General features: G+C 48.9%; 3 protein-coding genes across 3 annotated transcripts in view; all 3 read left to right on the forward strand.

Annotated features, from left to right (window-relative positions):
* DENND2C (DENN domain containing 2C) overlaps positions 1-9,420 on the forward strand; it is a 28,132-nt gene extending 18,712 nt beyond the window's left edge. The window contains 8 exon segments of the mRNA XM_064398848.1: positions 691-831; positions 1,838-1,986; positions 2,355-2,532; positions 2,860-2,901; positions 3,829-3,934; positions 4,773-5,012; positions 8,223-8,309; positions 8,865-9,420. Of these exon segments, the coding sequence (XP_064254918.1) occupies positions 691-831; positions 1,838-1,986; positions 2,355-2,532; positions 2,860-2,901; positions 3,829-3,934; positions 4,773-5,012; positions 8,223-8,309; positions 8,865-8,896 (975 nt within the window). The 3' untranslated portion in view covers positions 8,897-9,420.
* Positions 9,421-9,716: 296 nt separating this feature from the next.
* BCAS2 (BCAS2 pre-mRNA processing factor) lies at positions 9,717-12,930 on the forward strand. The gene is made up of 7 exons (XM_064399144.1): positions 9,717-9,875; positions 9,960-10,052; positions 10,323-10,393; positions 10,538-10,699; positions 11,345-11,395; positions 11,907-11,987; positions 12,501-12,930. The coding sequence occupies exons 1-7, from the start codon at positions 9,783-9,785 to the stop codon at positions 12,628-12,630; spliced, it is 681 nt and encodes a 226-aa protein (XP_064255214.1). The 5' UTR covers positions 9,717-9,782; the 3' UTR covers positions 12,631-12,930.
* Positions 12,931-14,713: 1,783 nt separating this feature from the next.
* TRIM33 (tripartite motif containing 33) overlaps positions 14,714-21,090 on the forward strand; it is a 41,951-nt gene continuing 35,574 nt past the window's right edge. Inside the window, exon 1 of the mRNA XM_064398779.1 lies at positions 14,714-15,146. Coding sequence (XP_064254849.1) covers positions 14,720-15,146 — 427 coding nt within the window. The 5' untranslated portion in view covers positions 14,714-14,719. The remainder of the gene's footprint in view (positions 15,147-21,090) is intronic.

Raw genomic sequence — 21,090 nt, forward strand, 5'->3', positions numbered from 1 at the left:
GGCTTAGTGATTGCAGCTCATCCCAGCAGAGTGGTGCTTCCTCTCTGCTTTGAGCAGGGAAATATAATCCTGGTGCTGAGCCTTGTCAGCCAAGACACAAATCCTTCAGCAATTACTGCCAGGAAGGGCCTTCTGATACTTGTTGTTACTGAGGGTGCCTCTTCATCCTCTAATACCTGCTGTTACTGAGGTGCCCCTTCATCCTCTTCTTCTGTGACTTGGAAATGGAAAATCAGTTTGGGACAGGGCTGGATCTCCCCTGGTTTTTTGCAGCACCATGAGGAGGGGAGATGAGGAGGTGGGGAAAGCTGCTGCAGATAAAGGGCAGTTATTGCAGCAGAATACAGGGACAAGCTTTGATGGAAGATGGTTGTGGTTGTTGGAGCACAGAGTTTCTAGAACAGCATTTCAGGGAGGTTTCTTAGTGAGGGGGATGGCTGTTCCTCCTCCTAACTCCTCTAAATGAGAATTTGATGACTACATACAAGGTATTTCCTTCCAGTAGCAGGAGACTGGAGAGCTGTGCTCACAGGAAGCTGTTCCTGTTTGACTGTTCAGAGGTTTGAGATGAATTTCACAGGGGTCCCAGGCGAGGTGGGAGAGGGCAGTGGGTGTGTGCTGGGGCCTTCTCCATGGGAATGCTCTGATGGATTCTCCCCTGTGACCCAAGCTCTGTGTGTTGCCCTGCAGATCCTGGATGAGGTGGAGAAGAGGAGGGAGATGTCCCCAGCCCTGGTGCACCCCTTCATGCGCAGCGTGATGGAGGCGCCGTTCCCCGCCCCGGGCCGCACCATCACCGTCAGGAGCTTCCTGCCAGGAGCAGGAGACGAGGTAACACAGCTCGGGGGGAGCTGCCTGCTCTCTCTGGGGTCTCTGAGAGGGCACAGGGGCTCTTTGCAACCTGCACAGTGGTGCCTGGATGTGGCCGCATTTCTCTTCACAGAGAAAAGCAAGGCACAACTTCCCAAGGGTATTTCTCTGAACCTCAGAGAATGAAAAAACAATTCTTATCTCATTTACTGCTCCTGTGTTGTTCACAAGTGGAATGCATTGTGGAAGATTGTTTACCTGAAGGGAATTGGTGATTGGATTCTGGTGTGTTTTGATTCACTGACCAGTTGAATCCAGGTGTGTGTGTTGGGATTGTTGGCTGACAGTCACGAGATTCTGTTCAGTTGAGTGTGTGTGCAGATTCAGTTTAGATGTAGTGTAATATCATGTAGAATAATATAGTATAATAAAGTAATTAATTAGCCTTCTGACATCAATGGAGATTTCTCCCCTTCGTTGGGGTTGCCTTGCTTTACTATACCTGGAAATAATTAGTGTGAAGAAAACATCCTGCAGTTGGAAGGGAGGCTGTCCCAGAGATGTGTTTGCTGTGGAATCATCTGCCATGGAAGTCATTCCCTGCTTCTTAATGAAGAGCTTCTGGGGCACTCTTCTGTGCTGCCCCATGCCAGCGGTCTGGGTCATGGGATTCTATGTAGAATCATGGATTCAGAAAATATCCTGAGCTGGGAGGGACCCACAAGGATCATTGAGTCCAACCCCTGGCACCCCAACAATCCCATCCCTGGAGTGCTGTCCAAACACTCCTGGAGCTCTGGCAGCCTTGGGGTTGTGCCCATTCCCCAGGGAGCCTGAGCAGTGCCCAGCACCCTCTGGGGAAAGAACCTTTCCCTGATACCCAACCTAAACTCCCCTGGCACAGCTCCAGCCCTTCCCTGGGTACTTTCCCTGGTCCTGCCCCTCAGGAGGAGCTGCTGAGCTGTGCCTCAGGCTGAGGTCCTGCTCTGGGCTGCTCCCCCAGCTCTCCCTGCCTGTGTGCTCCCAGGTGATGGAGCTGTGCCGCCCCTTGGACTCCAGGCTGGAGCACGTTGACTTTGAGTGCCTCTTGCAGTGTCTGAGTGTGTCCCACACCATCCGGGTGTTTGCCTCCCTCCTGCTGGAAAGGAGGGTCATCTTTGTGGCTGACAACTTAAGGTAAGAGATGAGTCTGAGTAGCTCTTGCTGAGGGAGGCTGTCACTGGATGTTGTTGTTTCTTCTGTGTTTGGACCTGTCCCATGTCCAAGCTTGTCTAGTTTTGCAGTTAGTTCCATTTGAAAACCTTCTGCACTCCCCACACAGCATGTGCATGCCTAGAATTGGGAGTATGCTGTTTACACTAGAGGAGATAAGGGAATGATTCCTTTTTGCCTCTTTAGCCTGGCTTGATGGTGGTTTTAGCTCCCTATAACTGAGTTCAGAAGTGGGTGCATGGGGCCTCTGCTGATGCACAGACTGTACACGAGTGACACCTGCCCTGAAGGAGACCCTGACCACCCTCCCTGTGCTTCTCCCACCTCTCCAGCACTCTGTCTAAATGTGGGCACGCTGCAGTGGCAACACTTTACCCCTTCACCTGGCAGCACACCTACATCCCTGTCCTGCCAGCTTCCATGATCGACATCGTGTGCTCTCCGACCCCGTTCCTCATTGGCATCCTCTCCTGCTCCCTGCCACAGCTCTGGGACCTGCCCATAGAGGAGGTGAGGATATGTGAGACACACACAGTGTCAGTGGGATGAGGATGACCTCTCTGGAATAATCTCTGGATTCTGCCTGAGTATAAACTCTCAAAGTTCTCTGAGCCGCTTGGTGAATTTGCCAGATAAATGTCAGGATGTTCCAGCATTATCAAAAATAATAATATTCACTGTTCTCAGAGACAGGCTGCACCCATAAAAAACTTGTGGTTTATGTGTGACAGCCTATTTAAAAAACATCCCACATCTAAAAAACAAATTAAAAACCTGTTTTTTTTTATACAGCAACATACGTGGTTATGAGTCAATGTGTTTTCTGTGTATCCCCAGGTTCTGATTGTTGATCTTTGTGCTGACAAGTTCTTGCAAGAGGTGAGTGAAATAACAGTACAAGTAACTTGTGGGTTTATGCCAGGAAAAGGCATTGATGAAAAAAAAAATAAAAAGAATTCAGAAGAAGCTGGTGTTCATATGGAGACTCCAGTGGCTGAAGAAATACCTTGTAATCCTTTTGAACAGACAGAGAAGGGAACAGGCTTACAAATCCTTGTTGCAAGGTTGAGGTTGCATGAGGTGGAGAGCTCTGCAAAGCCAAAGATGCTGCTTGTCTGAACTGAGTTTAAAAACTGTTACTTGCTTTCTTATGTGAAGGGGGTCTCTAAGATTCTCTGCTGTTTTTGTCTGTCTCTCCCTGTTCTGTACAGCACTTTCTCCTCTCTCATCCAGCTGGGGGGTGTTTGTTGGTTTGGGTTCTTGTTTTTCCCAGGAGTGACAGTCTAGGGAACAAATTATCACAGTTCACTTGGTTCTCTGCTGAACTTCCCCAAAAGTGCTTCTGCATCCCCAGACAATTAGTATAAAAATGCTGGGGATTTTATTACTAGCTCAGGATATTTGCTTCTCCTTTTCCTCGCCTCACTGTTCTGTTTTGCATTGCAGCCTGCAACTGGAGAAAGGTATTAAAGAAATGGGGGATTTTTTTAAACCATATTACTGAAACCTGTCATATTTTCTCAACAGACTTTTACTGGTTTTGTGTGTTTTACTGGTGAAATAAGCCTGAGTCTGTGTGGTGGCCAGTTGTGTGTGTGACTCTAATAAAATCTACTTGGGGCATGCTGAGCAAATGTGTTTAATTTCTGTGGTTGCAAGATAAATATATTGTCTGCCTTAAGATATATCACAGAATAACTCCCCTCTAACTGCTTTAGGCATGTTATGGATATTTCTAATTACCCCCTGGTTCTCCTGCTGATGGGAATAACACAAAAGTCCTTCCTTGGCTGTTTCTGTCTGTAGCTATCAGATGAGGATGAGATCCTGCCCCATAAACTGCAGGCTGCACTTGTGCAAATCCTGGAAGAACGGAGTGAAATCCTGTCACACGAGCAGAGTGACACACAAGGTACTTTCTGTGGAAAAGGTTGTGTGGAAAAATGTTTTCCCATTAGCAGATCTCTACCATGGAGTTGGTAAAAATGAGCAAATTGAAATAAACACTAAGAAGTGACATTTTAGCTGTTTCCCTGTGATCTTGCTGAGAACATCTTGTGAATGTGTGAGAAGGTTGGTGTTCTGACAGTTTCTCTTTACACAATTAATGTGTGCAGAACTGTAGTTTCCTTTGGGCCAACAGCATCAGTTCCTTTGTGCTTTGAATTTTGTTGTATCCAGTTGTGCTTTGAATTTTATTCTGTTTTTCGAAGTGGCAGAGACAATATTTTTCTCAGAGAATGTAGCAAATTTCTGTATTTTAGAGGATAATCTGGCCAATCATTTTCAAAGTTGAACTGCTTTATACATGATTCATCAGATAAGGGAGTGTGAGAAACTTAAAAAACTCCGAGGGGCTTGAGAGAATGGCACCAGCAAATGGTGTAATTCCATAAAAACAGAGTTTGTTTTGCAGAGAGTTTGTCTTCTGTAGTTTGCCTAATTCTTGAGGAGAATTAAACTTAGGCTGTTATGAGCTGACAGCTCATTACACACCAGGTGTTTGAAAGGGAAAATAATCTAGGTGTCAGTTCTTAATTGGATGGGTTAGCATTAAAAGACCTTGTAACAAGAGACTTTTTGTGCCTTCTAATGAAAAGCTGCCAAACTCACAGTAGTGAGACTGTTTTACTGATAAGAAACAATAACACCTGAGTCCAAATGTGAAGTGTCATCTCCAGTGCCTTCAGTCCAGAGCCAGAGAAACCCCTAGAGAGCAATGACCAAAGCGCCAAATGTCCTCCCCACAGGTGACACGAGCCTGAACTCGCTGGTCTCGGAGGCTTTTGTGCAGTTCTTCGTGGAGATCGTGGGGCACTACTCACTGCACATGAGCGTGACGGAGCAGGGCCAGCGCGTGTTCCAGCGCGAGCCCTTCCGCAAGTCCCACGGCTCGCGCACCGTGCGCCACTTCCTGCACTGCTTCATGGAGACACAGATGTTCGCCGGCTTCATCCAGGACCGCGAGCTCAGCAAGAGCCTGGCCAAAGGTGATGCCTTCCTTGTGCAGCCTCACCTGCAAGAGGCTGGATGTGGTAATCACAGATCTTCTGGACAGAGAGAGACAGCTCTCTCCCAGGATTATCCTGGGAAGCTGTGAGAAAGCTCAGAGAGAAGATTGGGACACAGTTCTTATTTCCACTTGCTGCACCTGTTGTTGTGCACGTGTGGAATGTGTTATATTTGTTTACTAAAGGGTGGTATCTTAATTGGACACTGGTGATGGTGTTTGGATTGACTGACCAATTAAGTCAAAGCTGTATCAGACAGTCAGTAAGGGTTACAAGCTCAGGACTGATTGACCAGTTCGGTCAAAGCTGTATCAGACAGTCAGTGAGAGTTATGAGCTTGCTGACTGTGAGCTCAGCAAGAGCCTGGCCAAGGGTGATGCCTTGTAAAGCCTCACCTGCAACAGAGGCTGGATGTGGTAATCACAGATCTTCTGGACAGAGAGAGACAGCTCTCTCCCAGGATTATCCTGGGAAACTGTGAGAAAGCTCAGAGAAGAGAATGAGAAACAGTTCTTATTTCCACTTGCTGCACCTGTTGTTGTGCACATGTGGAATGTATTATGGAGATTTGTTTACCAAAGGGTGGTATCTTAATTGGACACTGGTGATGGTGTTTGGATTGACTGACCAATTAAGTCAAAGCTGTATTGGATGGTCAGTATGGGTTACAAGCTGTGGATTGATTGACCAGTTAGGTCAGAGCTGTATCAGACAGTCAGTAAGGGTTACAAGCTCTGGATTGATTGACCAGTGAGGTCAGAGCTGTATCAGACAGTCAATAAGAGTTATGAGCTTGCTGACCACGAGCTCAGCAAGAGCCTGGCCAAAGGTGATGTCTTGTGCAGCCTCACCTGCAACAGAGGCTGGATGTGGTAATCACAGATCCTCTGGACAGAGAGAGACAGCTCTCTCCCAGGATTATCCTGGGAAGCTATAAGAAAGCTCAGAGAAGAGAATGAGAAACAGTTCTTATTTCCACTTGCTGCACCCTGTTGTGCACATGTGGAATGTGTCATGTTTGTTTACCAAAGGGTGGTATCTTAATTGGACACTGGTGATGGTGTTTGGAGGGATTGACTAATTAGGTCAAAGCTGTATTGGACGGTTGGTAAGGGTTATGAGCTTCCTAATAAATGTGAAAAATGCATATTTTATGATTGGCTTTTCGCTAATATTAAAAGGAATATTATATGTGTTATATTGGAAAGTTATGCTGTATTAATTTTCTTAAGTAGTGTGGCAAATATAGTTTTAGGTTATGACATAATGTTAAAATAGAAACTATGCTATGTAAGATACTTTTTTTTAAGAGAGGACTCGCACTGAGATAGCAGCCACAGGACACCTAAATCTTTCAGAAAAAAAGAATTTATTGCTCTCTTATTGAGTTTTTTTCCACCTCGCTCAGCCCTGAAGATGCCGTCAGGATTCAGAGGAAGAAGTTGACACTGACCAGACAGAATCCTTTGTTTGAATGGAATTTATGCATCATGTATGAGGTGTATGAATATGCAACAGGCTGTTGTTTTTAAGGGTTAATCCTCTGTTAACGTGGTCCTTTTTTGGGCTTATTTTGCCCAGAAAGAGGTACCTGGACTGTCTGTAACTCTTGTTTTTATTGACTCGTATTGTCCTAAATCCTAATTGTCCAAATTTTTATTACTCTAATTATATTACTATTTTTATAACCATTTTATTACTATTAAGCTTTTAAAATTCTAAAAACAAATTATTAACATTTTTCACAATAAATATAGTATAATTTAGTATAGAGGAATGAAGCAATTAATCAGTCTTCTTCAATCATGGAGTCAATGCTAATTATTACCCAGCTGGGGGCCTGCAGCCACAGCTAGACAGAGTTAAAGAACAAAATAGAGATTTATTACAAGGATCTCCTCAATGGATGCACCTTGGGCAGCACAGGAGCCTGGCCAGGGCTACACCCAGGTGAACCCAAAATGGTCACAAAAATGAATGATGACTGATCATGGGTGTGGCAATATCTGAAATTAGAGTATTGTAGCAGTGGTCCCTGCTGGGTGATAATTAGTATTGACTCCATGATTGCAGAAGGCTAATCAATTGTTTTATTATACTATACTCTTCAGAAAAAACCCATCACCCTTGCTAGACACGATGGAGCCAAAACACCATCACCAGTGTCCAATTAAGAAATCACCCTTTGGTAAATAAATCTCCATAACACATTCCACATGTGCACAACAACAGGTGCAGCAAGTGGAGATAAGAATTGTTTCTCACTCTTTTCTCTGAGCTTTCTCACAGCCTCCCAGGAAGATCCTGGGAGAGAGTTGTGTCTCTCTCTGTTCAGAGGATCTGTAATTACCACATTAGAGGGTTTTGGGGAAGTTGTAAAAGGGAGGCCTCAGAGACAGCAGAACTGTGATTAGAGTTCTAACAACATCTAACTGATCTAATTGTTTCAATGCCATTGCTGAAGCCACCTGGGATAAAAACAAACTTGCTAGAACCTTTTTTGCAGCATTCTAAAGCATTAAATTACTGTTATAATTCTCATCATAGTGATGAGCAGATGTAGTTCAGCACATGGAGGAACACAGGGTCTCACATTTTATAAGTTCTGCTCCATTTGCATATTGGAGTTCATTGTCCAGTTATAGCTTTAGGTTATGCAGTCCCATCCTTCTTGTTTTTCTCTCTTCAGCCCATGTTGTTTGTGCTCTTGGGCCTGAGATTTGGATCATTTGTCCTTGGTGCCCAGCAAGAGCAGGAATTGTTTTGTCTCCCTGCTCTGTGCAGAGAGCTCACCATCCCCTAATGCGAAGCCCAGACCCAGAGACTAAAGCAGCATAGATGTGAAAAATAGAAAAGCTAAACCTGAGGCATCAGTGGCATCACTCTTTTATTTCTTGTTTTGGCATCACCTTCTGTTTTCAAGTCTGCTCCACAGACTCCCTCTGGAAGTATGATGCCACCTGCCTCTGCTGTTGGAATTGTATCACATGGAATAGCCCCATGCCCTTGTAATTACTCGAAATAATTCAGTTTATAAAGCAAACAATTTCTGCATCTTTCTCCTTGATCCTGCAGCTTACACACACTGTGTACAGGATTTCCTTTATTGGCCTGGTTAATCATGATGTCACATGCTAAAAGATGGAGTAACTCATTTGGTGAGTGATTTTTAATTTTTTTTTTCTTTAGGCCTTTTTGAGATCCGTGCCTTGGAGTATTTGGAGAGGATTCCAGAGACGGAACGAACTGGAATGAACAAAATCCTTCGCAGTCTTGGTAAAGGAACACCCCTTGCTTTTGTTAATTGTTAATTTTTTTAATTAATTGTAGCTATTGAATAATTAATTTGTTACAAAGGAGAGGAAGGCTCCTTCTTCTTCTGCATCTGGGTTCCCTTGTTTGCATTTACTCCTTCAGGGGGCACTGAACACTGTATAAGCTTTTTCTTTTCTTTTTAAGCTTTTGTATCATTAGATAAAATTTGTTGAGTTGCTGCTCTGAGTGCTTGTTCTGAACTTTGGTCCTGGCCATGCCCAGGGGACAGAAGTTGTGGCTGCTGGTGCCCATGTGTGGCTTTCCACCTTAAGCTCCTCAGCCTGATGAGTCCTGGAGTGTCTCCAGCTCACAGAATCCCACAAAGATTTGGGTGGGAAGGGACAGGTTCTGCCACAGACAGGGACACCTCCCACAGTCCCAGGCTGTTCCAAGCCCCATCCAGCCTGGCCTTGGGCACTGCCAGGGATCCAGGGGCAGCCACAGCTGCTCTGGGCACCCCAAGCCAGGGCCTGCCCACCCTCACCTAAAGCTCCTAACGCTGTTTGTTCTCTGCAGGCAGTAAAATGAAATTCCTGCAGAAGAAGTGACCGGGCGCTGCTGCGGGACAGCGGCGGGAGGGGGAACCATGGACCCTGCCTGGACCGGACTGGGCTGGGCCCCGGGAGAGCCGGGCCGGGCCGGGGGCTCCGCGTGTGCTGCGGGAACAACCGGCACCAGGATCCATAACCACTTCCATGGATCGATAACAGCCCGCGGATCTGTAACCAGTTCCATGGATCGATAACAGCTCGTGGATCTGTAACCAGTTCCATGGATCGATAACAGCCCGTGGATCGATAACAAGTTCCATGGATTGATAACAGCTCATGGATCCATAACCAGTTCTATGGACTGATAACAGCTCATGGATTGATAATGAGTTCCATGGATCGATAAAAAGTTCCATGGATCGATAACAGTTCATGGATCCATAACGAGTTCCACGGATCAATAACCGGTTCCATGGATCCATAACAGCTCATGGATTAATAACCAGTTCCGTGGACTGATAACAGCTCATGGATCGATAACCGGTTCCATGGATCAATAACAGCTCATCGATCCAACCTTTCATGTGTCTCCGTTCCTTAAGGGGGCGTGGCCTGGCTGGGATGGGCGGGGCTGGGAGGGGCGGGGCCAGGGCTGGAGTCACTCCGGGAGTGAAGCGGGAGGGGAGGCGGAAGCGGGCAGGGAGGGAAAGGGCCAGGGTCGGAATCGCACCGGGAGGGGCGGGGCCAGGCCTGGAAACGCTCCGGGAGCGGCGGGACCGGGGCAGGAGTCCCCGGGAGGGGCGGGGCCTGGGCAGGCCGGGAAGGGGCGGGGCTTGGGCCCAGAGGGGCGGGGTTTGCCCTCTCGGGGCGGGCTTTGCCCCCGAGCCCCGTGCGGTGCCGCCGGGCGTGACGCGCGTGCGCAGGCGCAGTGCGCGCGGCCAAGATGTCGGGCCCGGGGCTGGTGGCCGGGGATGTCGTGGTGGATGCGCTGCCCTACTTCGACCAGGGCTATGAGGCGCCGGGCGTGCGGGAGGCGGTGCGTGCGGGGCCGGGGCGGCGGCGGGGAGGGGCCGGGGCGGCGGGCGGGCTGCCGGCCCGCCTGACGGCCCGTGTGCGTTAGGCCGCGGCGCTGGTGGAGGAGGAGACGCGGCGGTACCGGCCCACCAAGAACTACCTGAGCTACCTGCCCGCGCACGACTACAGCGCCTTCGAGGTGAGCTGAGGCGGCCTGGCAGCTCCCAGAGCCCGGCCCCGCACCCCCACCGGGCTCCCGCGCCCCACAGCCCGCTTGTCCCCACCCGTAACCCGGCTGGGACAGACCCTGCCTGTCCCCGGCCTTCCCCCGAGCCCTCCCGGTGCCCTCCGCTGGGCCCTCCCCACCCCGCTGGCCCTCCCCCGTTACCCGTTTGTGTCCTGTCCCCACCATACCCGGCTTGTGTGGCCCCCCGTCCCCGCCTGTCCCTCACGGCTGCCTTGCCCGCAGACCGAGATCATGCGGAACGAGTTCGAGCGCCTGGCGGCCCGGCAGCCCCTGGAGCTGCTCAGTATGAAGAGGTGAGTGGGGCTGGCAGGGCCGTGCCCGGTGCTCCGGGGTGAGCCGTGCCCGGTGCCCGGGGTGAGCCGTGCCCGGTGCCCGGGGTGAGCCGTGCCCGGGGTGAGCCGTTCCCGGTGCCCCGGGATGAGCCGTGCCCTTTGCAGGTACGAGCTGCCCGCCCCCTCCTCCGGGCAGAAGAACGACATCACGGCGTGGCAGGAGTGCGTGAACAATTCCATGGCGCAGCTGGAGCACCAGGCTGTGCGCATCGAGAACCTGGAGCTCATGTCCCAGCACGGCTGCAACGCCTGGAAGGTGTACAACGAGTAAGGCCTCGGCTGCTCTGCTGGGCACCAAGTTCTGTGCTGAATTTCTGTGTGTTTATTGGGTGTAAATCCAGGGGGAATCTTTAGAATGTAGCCTGGAATAGATGAACCCCTGTGAGTGAAAGAGGAGTGATCTCAAAGCTGTCTCTGTGGCCAAGGAACAGCTTGTATTTTGATACATCCCAATCTTGAATGTTGTGGGTTACTGTTGGTGCTCGTGGGTGTTAATTAAGGCTGGTGATAGCCTGTGAAGGGATAACTCAGTAGTGGAAATGAAGATGAGTTACTACAGTTCTTGGGTTTAGCCAGGAGCTGTAATAAAGCTGCTGCAAAAGCCAAGAAAAGGTTGTAGGGCATGGCTGCAGGAAGCACTGGGGCTAATTCAGGCAGAAAATGTTAATGTCCACTTCTGAGGAGGGTTGGCTGAGCCTTAGATAAAAGAGTAGGCCAAAGGAATTCCAAACTGAGAGAAGGCAGAGGGTTCCTGAGCTCAGGAGAAGGGAAGCAGGTAAAGGATCTGTTGGCTGGGTCAAGGTGCTGCAGGGCCTTGTTGGATCCTTAATTCTGACAAATTAAATGCCAGGTGAAATGGGGCTGGTTTACCCTTTGTGTGTTTTTAATGCTTTGCTTGCATTCTGTCATCAGGCACCTGGTTCATATGATAGAACAAGCCCAGAAAGAGCTTCAGAAATTGAGGTGGGTCATTCTTATTTTTGTTTTTGTACTGAAATTGGAAAGGAACCTTTCTCTCCCCCCTTGCTATACAGAGGGAGATGTATGTGCTGGCTGCTGCCATGGTCACAGGGAAAAAGACCCAGTAAAAACAATAATAAAGAAAAGTGACCTGCCCTCCCCAGGCAGTTATATTAATCATATTTGTTCTACTCAAAATTCTGTGTTTGATTTGTTTAAACCTCTGCTCTGGATTTGTGGAATCCTCCCTGAAATGTAGCAATGCTTTCATTTCACTACTGACCAGTTGTCTCTGTAAGGACATCTTCCCTGATGTTGGGTTTGGCCTTTTATTTTTATTTATCTCAGGGTTCTCTGTGAGCCCTGTACTGAGATTAATCCATCTAGATGTTGTCATTACAGTCCTGGCTACACAAATGTTTTCTGGCAGGAATTGAGTGTACTTGGAAATTAGCAACAGGTGCTGCAGATGCCAATGAAATGAGGAAATAAAAATACATCTTTTTCTCCCCAGGAAAAACATTCAGGACCTGAACTGGCAGAGGAAGAACATGCAGCTCACAGCTGGGGCTAAGCTGAGAGAGATGGAATCCACGTGAGTGTTGACATTTCTCTGTTAACCCTTCAACAGTTTCTCCATTGCTTGAAATTCACTTGAAATTCTTCTCCCACTTGACATTCAGTGATCCTTTGGTGCTGCTGTAGGATACTGCTGCTTTGCAGGAGGTGTTTTAAAGTATTTGTAGTTTGGTTCCATATTGTATTTGCTGAGGTTGAGTGAATCAACAGGTGGGAAGAGGATGTATTTATTAGCTGCTTCAGATTTCCTAAATTGTCTTAAACTCTTCTTTATCTCAATATTGGCAGTTGGTGGATGAGTTTAGTCATTAATTTTTGTATGTTTTCAGATTTAACAGAGTTAAAAATTACTCATTGTCACTTTGCTTGTTCCAATGGCCATTTATGTCAACTAAGGATTATTGTGTTAAGAAAAATGCTGCTTTATTTGGTGTTTCTGCTTGCTTTGGAGCAATGGTTATCTTTGATTTTTAACCAGAGGACTGTTACATAACACCTAAAGGCTCTTTTTATTTCTTTTCCCTTCCAGGTGGGTCTCTCTTGTCAGTAAAAATTACGAGATTGAACGAACCATTGTGCAGCTGGAAAATGAAATTTCACAAATCAAGCAGCAGCATGGGGAAGCAAACAAGGAGAATATCCAGCAAGACTTTCAGTGAATTAATCCTGACTTGTCTTAGTGCTGCATGTGCTAAAAACTACAAACCAGACACCTTGGAGATGCTGTGTCTGTAGACACCTCTAGTTGCAGTTGTGTGAGGTGGTAAAAGGGTGTTTCCATCCTTTCTTTTCCTTGTTTTAAATTCTAGGAGGAGGTAGGGTGGACTCTAAACATCCTGTTTAAATGTGTCACAGGCACCATTAAATGTACTGTGAATTGTTTCACTTTTTACATATTTAAAGCAGGAGCTCACGTTGTTGTGTTTTCCCCTATGCCTTTAATAAATCCTCTTTTGCTATTTCTCTGGTTTCTGCTTCATGTCCAAAGCCTGGGAGTTCTGGAGGAGATGTCTGGGCCAGGTGACCCTGAGAATCCCCTGCAGGGGAAGTGGGGGGAATTGGAATTTGCCTCTCTGCAGCACTGGGGCCGTGCAGTGCCCACGGAGACTCTGGTGCCACTGTCACTGCAGCAGGCCCCAGCCAGGTCATAATTAGCATTGAATCCATGATTCACAAGGCTGATCAATCTCTTTATTAAATTATATCATTATTAAGAAACCCATTGCTTTTGTTAGATAATATACAAACGTAATATACAAATATTGTATATTTATGATTCAGGTTGACCTAATTGGTCCTCCTGTCCAAACACCATCCTGATTGGCTAATTAAGAAACCACCCTTTGGTAAACAAACCTCGCATGTTCACAATACCAGGTGCAGCAAGTGAAGATGAGAATTGTTGCTCATTCTTTTCTCTGATCTCACAGCCTTCCCCAGCGAGGCCTGGGAAAGTTGTGTGTTTCTCTCTGTGGCCAGAGAGCTGCTGCCACGTGCCACCCCCTGCCCTGTTCCTCATCCCAGGGCACAATTCCTGCTCTTCCTGCTCCCGCTGCCCTGTCCCCATGCTCTGACTCCCATCCCGATGCACTGCTCCCTGTCCCAGTGCCCTTTTCCCTGTGCCATTCCCCATCCCGCTGCTCTGTTCACCATCCCAGTGGGATATTCCCAATCCAGCTCTGCTGTTTCCTGTCTTGGTGCCCTGTTCCCCATCCCGGTCCAGCATCCTCCATCCCAGTGCCCTATACCCCTTCCCCATGGGTGTTCCCCATCCCAGTGCTTTGTTCCCTATCCCAGTGGGTTATTCCTTATCCCAGTGCCCCATTCCCCCACCCCGGTGCATTATTCCCGGTCCCAGTGGGTTATTTCCCATCCCAATGGGTTATTCCCTATCCCAGTGCCCCATTCCCCCAGCTCAGTGCATTATTCCCTGTCCCAGTGGGTTATTCCCCTTCCCGGGGTGTTATTCCCCAGCCCAATGGGTTATTCCCTATCCCAGTGCCCCATTCCCCCAGCTCAGTGCATTATTCCCAGTTCCCATGGGTTATTCCCCTTCCCGGGGTGTTATTCCCCAGCCCAGTGGGTTATTTCCCATCCCAATGGGATTCCCCATGCCGATGGATATTCCCGGTCCCGGTGGGTTATTCCCCAGCCCGCTGGGTATTCCCCCCGTCACGCGTTATTCCCCGTCCCGGTGGGTTATTCCCCTCCCCCGTGGGTTATTTCCCAGCCCGTGTGTGTCATTTCCCGTCCAGAACGGTTATTCCCCACGCCGGTGCGGTATTCCCCCTCCCGGTGGGGTATTCCCCAGCGCAGTGCGTTATTCCCCAGCCCGGTGCGCTGTTCCCCGTGCGTTATTCCCCCTCCCGGTGCGTTATTCCCCATCCCGGTGCGGTATTCCCCCTCCTGATCGGGTATTCCCCAGCCCAGTGCGTTATTCCCAGCCCGGTGCGCTATTCCTGGTACGTCATTCCCTATTCCCGGTTCCCCGTTCCCTATTCCCGGTGCTCCGTTCCCGGGGGCGTTCCCGATGGGGCGTGGCCACGCCCCTCCCGCCACCACCGCCCAATAGGCTCCCACCCCTGGACCCAAAGCCCCGCCTCCACGTGACGTCACGCCCCGCGCTCCCGGCGGCGCCGTTGCCGCGGGAGCGCGCGCGCGTGCGCGGCGCCGGTCCCGCCCGGTCCCGCCCGGTGACGCGGTGACGCGGAGCGTGCGCGGAGCGGGGTCGGGTTCAAAGGAGGAAACATGGCGGAAAACAAAGGAGGCGGCGGCGGCGGGGACGCGGCCGCCGAGGCCGCGCCGGGCGGCGGCGGCGCTCTGGAGCCTCCCGCCGGCTCGCCGACCGCCGCCGCGCCGCCCGAGGAGCGCGAGAGCCCCGGGGCGGCGGCGGCGGAGCGCGGCGGCGGCGAGGCCGAGGCCGAGGCGGCGGCGGGGCCCGGTGCGGCGGCGGGGCCCGGCCCCAGCCCGGTGCCGCCGCTGACGCCCGCGGCGCCGGGGCCGTTCTCGCTGCTGGACACGTGCGCGGTGTGCGCGCAGAGCCTGCAGAGCCGGCGGGAGGCCGAGCCCAAGCTGCTGCCCTGCCTGCACTCCTTCTGCCGCCGCTGCCTGCCCGAGCCCGAGCGCCAGCTCACCGTGCCCGTGCCCGGCGGCGCCAACGGCGACGTGCAGCAAGGTGAGCTGAGCGCGGGGCTGCTCCGGGACGTCCCGCCGCCCGCCCGCCCGCAGCGCGGGGCTCCCGGGCCGGCCCGGGCCGTGCGGGGATCGGGGGCTGCGGGTCCGGAGCGCGGCCGGGCATTCCCGGGAAGGACGGACCTGTTGGAGCGGGCAGAGTTGGGCGGAGGGGTGGAGCGGCTCTGCTCCGAGGGAAGGCTGCGGGGATTGGGATGATCAGCCTGGAGAAGCTCCCGGGGACTCTAAAGTCCTTCCCGGTGCCTAAAAGGAGTATCTAGTAAAAATAAGGACAGAGTTCTTAGCGGCACCTGTTGCGCTGGGACTGGGGATAATGGTTCTAAACTGGAGCAGGATCGGTTTCGATTAAGTGTAAGAAATGTTTACCGTGAGGGTGTTAAAACATCGGAACAAATTGCTCAGGGAGGTGGTGGAAACATTCAGTGACAGGCTGGACCAGGCTCCGAGCAACCTGCTCGAACCTGAGGTGTCCCTGCTGGTGACAGGGGGTTGGACAGTGACCTTTAAAGGCCCTTTCCAACCCCAAATCCTCTGTCATTCTCACCTCCTGGCTGTTTCGTGTTGGCTCTCGGCGGTGACACAGCGGGGGTGGGCAGCTGCTGGCTTCTGCAGTGCTGGGTGAAACGTGTCTGGTTAAATTGAGATTCACCCTTGTTGCAGTATTACCTGCCCAGGTGGGAACGCTGTGTGCACCGTCCCTGCTTTGCTGTGCACTGAGATAAAACCTTGCAGTGCTGTTTGTCAGCTCTGCCTCTACAGAACTTGTACCAGGGAACAGGAATGCACTGCTCTTTCCACCTGCTCTTAGCAGAGCCGCAGCTTGGGTTTGATTTTTCTTTTCTAATGTACGTTCAGGGATGGAATTGAAAAGGTTCAAGAGCTTTAGATGGGGTGACTCACGGGCTGTGGTGTACAGAGCAAAGTAGGGCCCTGGTAAGTGGTTTTGCAGGTCCTAAATGGGCTCTATGGTCAGGGAGACCTTGTTTGGTGACATCTTTGCACTCAAGCCCTTCCTGTGTTCCCCAGTGAAGGAGTTAATCTGGAATGGTAGGGATTTTTTCATCCAGACTGTTCAGAAGTTCATCTAGGATGTGGTCTTAGAAAGTTCATTGGTGTTAAAAAGATGATGTATTAAATACAGTTTGCCAAAGCACTCAGATGGTTTTGTGATCCGTGTTTTTAAATTCCAGATTCTACATTTTGTGTTATATCATAGAGTGACAGAGGGATTTGGTTTGGAGGGGACTTCAAAGCCCATCCAGTCCCACGTCTGCCCTGGGCAGGGACACCTTCCAGTATCCCAGATTGCTCCAAACCCCATCCAGCCTGGCCTTGGACACTGCCAGGGATCTGGGCACCTCTGCCAGGGCCTGCCCACCCTCCCAGGGCAGTGATATGCCAGTGGCATCCACAGAACTTGGGAAGCAGGGGTTCTTTTATTAGCAATTAGCAGGATTATCTGAGTCCTGCTGTGTCTGGGAGCTGTCTTCCCCACAGGTGTGGGAGCCACTGTGTACAAACTGGAATATCACTTCTTGTTGTACACATTTTAAGAATGCTTGTTGGTGTGCTTTGGTGTAGAAGGAGTTTGTGTTTGGACTGTTGAAATAAAAAGTTTTGGGTGATGTGAGCAAGGTGCAGGAGCATCCTTCATGTGAGGAGAGACCGCAGGGCTGAGCCTGGTTGGTCTGGAGAAGGGAAGACTGAGAGGGGATCCCATCAATCCACAGGAATATTTCCAGGCTGGGTCAGAGGATGGTGTCAGGCTCTCTCCAGTGGTGCCCAGGGCAGGCCAAGGAGCAATGGCCATCAATTATAACACAAGGAGTTCCACCTGAATGAGAAAGAAATTCTTTCCGTGGAGGGTGGCAGAGCCTGGAGCAGCTGCCCAGGGAAGGGGTGGAGTCTCCCTCTCTGGACACGTTCCAAACCCACCTGGACACATTCCTGTGTCACCTGCTCCAGGTGACTGGGTGATCCGCAGAGGTGCCTTCCAACAGAGCTGCTCTTGTGGGATTGTGGGAGTGTCCTGTAGGGCCGTGGATCCAGCTGTGGATCCAGCTGTGGTGCCACCTCAGCCTGCACAAACACAGGAACTGGCAGCTGTATCCTGATGTCTCTTTTTGTTCCCTGGGTATTTAGGTTTAATCCCTGTTTCCTTAGGAAAGCAGGAAATGCTGTCTTGGGCCAAAATTTGGCTGGAGTCAAATATTTCCAATTTCTAGAGGGAATCTCCTTAAGGACTTAAAAGGATAAATTAGTTTCTTTTATATTTGGTACTTTTCCAGTTAGGATTAAACATACACCCTGAAATGTGGTAGGATTGGCTCATCCTCAGCTGAGGATGGGCCATGGACCAGCAGAAGCATTTTTGTGGGCAGCTCTCTGCACCTTGAGGGTGGAATCAGTTGAGTGGCACAGGAGATGGCTACCAGTAAATGAGATAGAAAATGGACATTCTGAGCCTCCTGAGAGGCACCCCAGTGCTTAGTCACACAGGTTCCTTCCCTGTTCTGGCAGTCACAAAGTGTGAAGTGTTACTTCCACTTCTGCTGATTCTCAAGTCTCCTTCATGACGAGCAGGTGCTTTTTGATGCAGGAACAATTACAGAAAAGTGGTACCTGTAGCTGTCCCTGAGGCAGGTTACAATTGTGTCCCTGCTCTCTTTCAGCATCTCTTCACATAAACCAGAAAAGTGCAAGTGATATTTTCCTCGTTGCTTTCTTAATTAGTTTGAGAGTTTGCACAGTGAGAGCTGTCAGGACTTAAAGCAGTAGATATGTGTATTTATTGGGTAAAAACCGTGGAAATGGAGTGTGAGGTTAGTGCCCCAGAGCAGTTCTCTGAGTGACTGAACCTCCTCTGCCCTCCTGGAGAGAGTGGTGTTGGGTCTGGATCAGCATCTCTGCTCCTGCCAGGCTCCCACTCCCTTCAGAGCCACTGCTAAAGAAGGCAAAAAGAATCATCTCAGTTCCTAAAACTTAGAGAACCTCTGGCTAAAGCTTAAAAGAATTATCTGAAGTTGTGGTTTGCTGTATTAAAAACAAGTTGTTGGTGGGTCATACCAACAACTTGTTTTGCTGGTAAAAAGGTATATTTTGCTGTTGATTACATTTATGTAGGGAAAAAATAGAAGATTCTTTATATATTTAAAATATATGCATTTGTTTAACATGGAAAGCAGCATCTCATATTCAGTTTAATTTCTTAATTGGTTATGGGAATGTGCATTTTATTTGGTGGATAGATGATTTTGTAGTGTTGGTGTTTCAGCTGTCCAACTGGACTCCTCCTTTCAGGTTGAACAGGTTACAAGGAAGTGCCTGCATTTGTATCTCAGTATTCTGAAAAAACCCCCTGATTTCTAAGTTAGAGATTTCAGACTGTAACAGATACTGTAAAACAACTTTTCCTGCACCCAGTGCTGCTCCTGCTCCTGGAGGTGAGGTTGTTGTGTGGTTTCACTGCCTGGGTGAGATATTTACAATCTCTCTAAAGGAGATTATCTCAGTAGAGAGAGCGTGGGGCTCTCCCAGCTCCTTGGGAATGTCACAATTACAATTAGGCTGAAAAACCAAATGAGCTGAAAATCCTCCACAGTTGGTTGTGTGTGTAAACTGAGGAACAACACAGTTACTACCCAGAGCTGTGATATCTGCTTTGATATGCTGAATTCAGCTCCTGAACACAGTGTTGCTGTGTTACATTAATCACACGTGAAGTTTTTTTTTTTTTTTTAATTTGCTGTGAAAGGAGAACATAAAAAGTCTGATGCGTATGGGGATGTGGCATGTCCCTTACACTGAGTTTGGTGGTAGTTACTGTATTTTCAGTCTAAAAGAATGAAAATTCCTACATCAAATAAGACTATAAGCTGTGTAAATGCAGCATCTTAAGTTTTATTAAACTGGATGTGAGTAGACATCACCTGAGCTCTTTTGATTCTTTACTTTTCTCCTGTGTTCATAAGTGAGGCTCATGAATATATGCTGGAGCCCAGCATGAGTCCTGGAAAATGTTCAGTTCATATTCTGGAGTTGCTAAAAATCTTGCTGTGAAGCTTAAATTTCAGTCTAAATTAATAGTGTATTGTGAAATATTTCCTTCAGACAACATTAAGACATGTAATATTTTTATAAGAATTAATATCTGTGGCAGCTGTAATTTTGTGTTGTTATTAAATATAATGTATTGTCAGTTCATTGTGTGATAATTGCAATATAGTCAAGGATTGTTTGAAAAACAAAAAACTGAGTTAGGAGTGGACCTTGAAAGCAGGTAATTTTTTAAAATGTACTTTTATTCTGACATATTTCAGTCTGATTGTATCACTCCCTTGACCTGTGAGGGTTTGTTTCAAGGTCTAATCACTGAAATTAGAGCAGGGTTTTGATGTATGGCTGTGCAGAAACATGCTTGGACCCTTGCAGTGCTAAGAGAAATAAATATTATGCACATGGAGTGACTGCTATTGGAGTTGTCACCCAGTCAATGGGACCTGGCAGAGATTCATTCCTGAGAGGGAATTCCTGTTTCTCTGCCAAGCCCGAGCCCAGAACGGAAGCTGGAGTTACTGGATTGCACAAGTGCTTGCAAATATTTCCTGAACTGGGAAATTTCCTTGTCATTTGATGCCTTGAGAAGGCCAAGCTAGAACAGAGGCTGGAAAATAGGGATTTATTAAAAGGATCCTCAATGGATCCACCTCGGGCAGCACAAGAGCCCAGCCAGGGCTGCACCCAAGATGGACCAAAATGGTCCCAAAATGCACAGTGGTCACAGGGTCTCTCACTTTTATCAGTTCTGCTCCATTTGCAGATTGGAGTTAATTGTCCAATTCCAGCTTCAACCCATGCAGTCCCATCCTTGTTTTTCTCTCTTTAGCCCACGCTGTTTGTGCTCTTGGGCCTGAGATTTGGATCATTTGTCCTTGGTCCCCAGCTAGAGCAGGAATTGTTTTGTGACCCTGCTCTGTGCAGAGATCTCAGCATCCCCTGATATGAAGCCCAGACCCACACACTAAAGCAGCACAGAATGTGAAAAATAGAAAAGTTAAACCTGAGGCATGATTTGTAACAGGGTAAACATCTGAGAGCATTTTAATTATCATCCAGTCACTCTGTGGGGGGATCAGTGTGGTGCTGCCCCAACCCCAGGCTGTGTGTGGAACCAGATACCTCAAATGGTGCTGCTTGCTCGACAGAAATTGGATTTTGGGAGGTTGATTTTCAGGGGTGATAGTTTCAGGCTTGTTCTCATTGCTGTCTCCCATGTATGAGCAGGATTTGAAGCCATTCTTTGGCACAAAGGTTTTTGGCATGGGGCATCACGTGGGGTGGCAGGGCCAGGTGTGCCCAGCCCCACCCTGCCCGGAGCCGGTCTGGTGAGAGCAGGGACAGCAGCTTCTCCAGCCTGGTCCAGGGTGCTGGGCTGAGCAGTGCTGCACCATCCTCCTGGCACGCTGGGCAGCAGAAATCCCTTTCTTCTGCTGGCACTGTCCTGGGGGAATCAGAGACAGAAACTTCTGCAGACACTGAAGGGTTTGATCTGCAGCCTTGGAAGAAGCTTAGATGGATGTAAAAATACAATACACAGACATTTAGCAGAGAAATCATAAACTTATGTTTCTATAGCTGTAAGTAAGAATATGCCTTAAGTGAGAAACTGTATTGATAAGATGGTGAAGGGTTTATAATATAGGAGTAGGGTTGTATAGAATAGCTGAGAGTTTAGAAGTTATAATAGAAACATCTGTGTGCACGTGACACAGAAGCCAATGGACAAAAGTATCCACAGTGCACCAGAATTAAGTAAAAGTCATAGGTTAGAAAAGCAAAATAAACCCTGTGGCAACTGTCCATTGGGTTAGAAAGTTCTATATTGCCTTGTAACAAAGAACTTGTGACTGCTCTTGAGCTATGCCTGA

This window comes from Passer domesticus, chromosome 25 (assembly GCF_036417665.1).
Source record: "Passer domesticus isolate bPasDom1 chromosome 25, bPasDom1.hap1, whole genome shotgun sequence".
Classification (NCBI taxonomy): Eukaryota; Metazoa; Chordata; class Aves; order Passeriformes; family Passeridae; genus Passer; species Passer domesticus.

Bases quoted from the DNA above. Each gene is read 5' to 3' on its own strand.
- BCAS2 (XM_064399144.1), top strand. From the start codon at position 9,783: ATGTCGGGCCCGGGGCTGGTGGCCGGGGATGTCGTGGTGGATGCGCTG. The intron at 10,700-11,344 runs GTAAGGCCTCGG...TTCTGTCATCAG, and splicing joins GCCTGGAAGGTGTACAACGA to GCACCTGGTTCATATGATAG. The intron at 11,396-11,906 runs GTGGGTCATTCT...TTTTCTCCCCAG, and splicing joins AAAGAGCTTCAGAAATTGAG to GAAAAACATTCAGGACCTGA.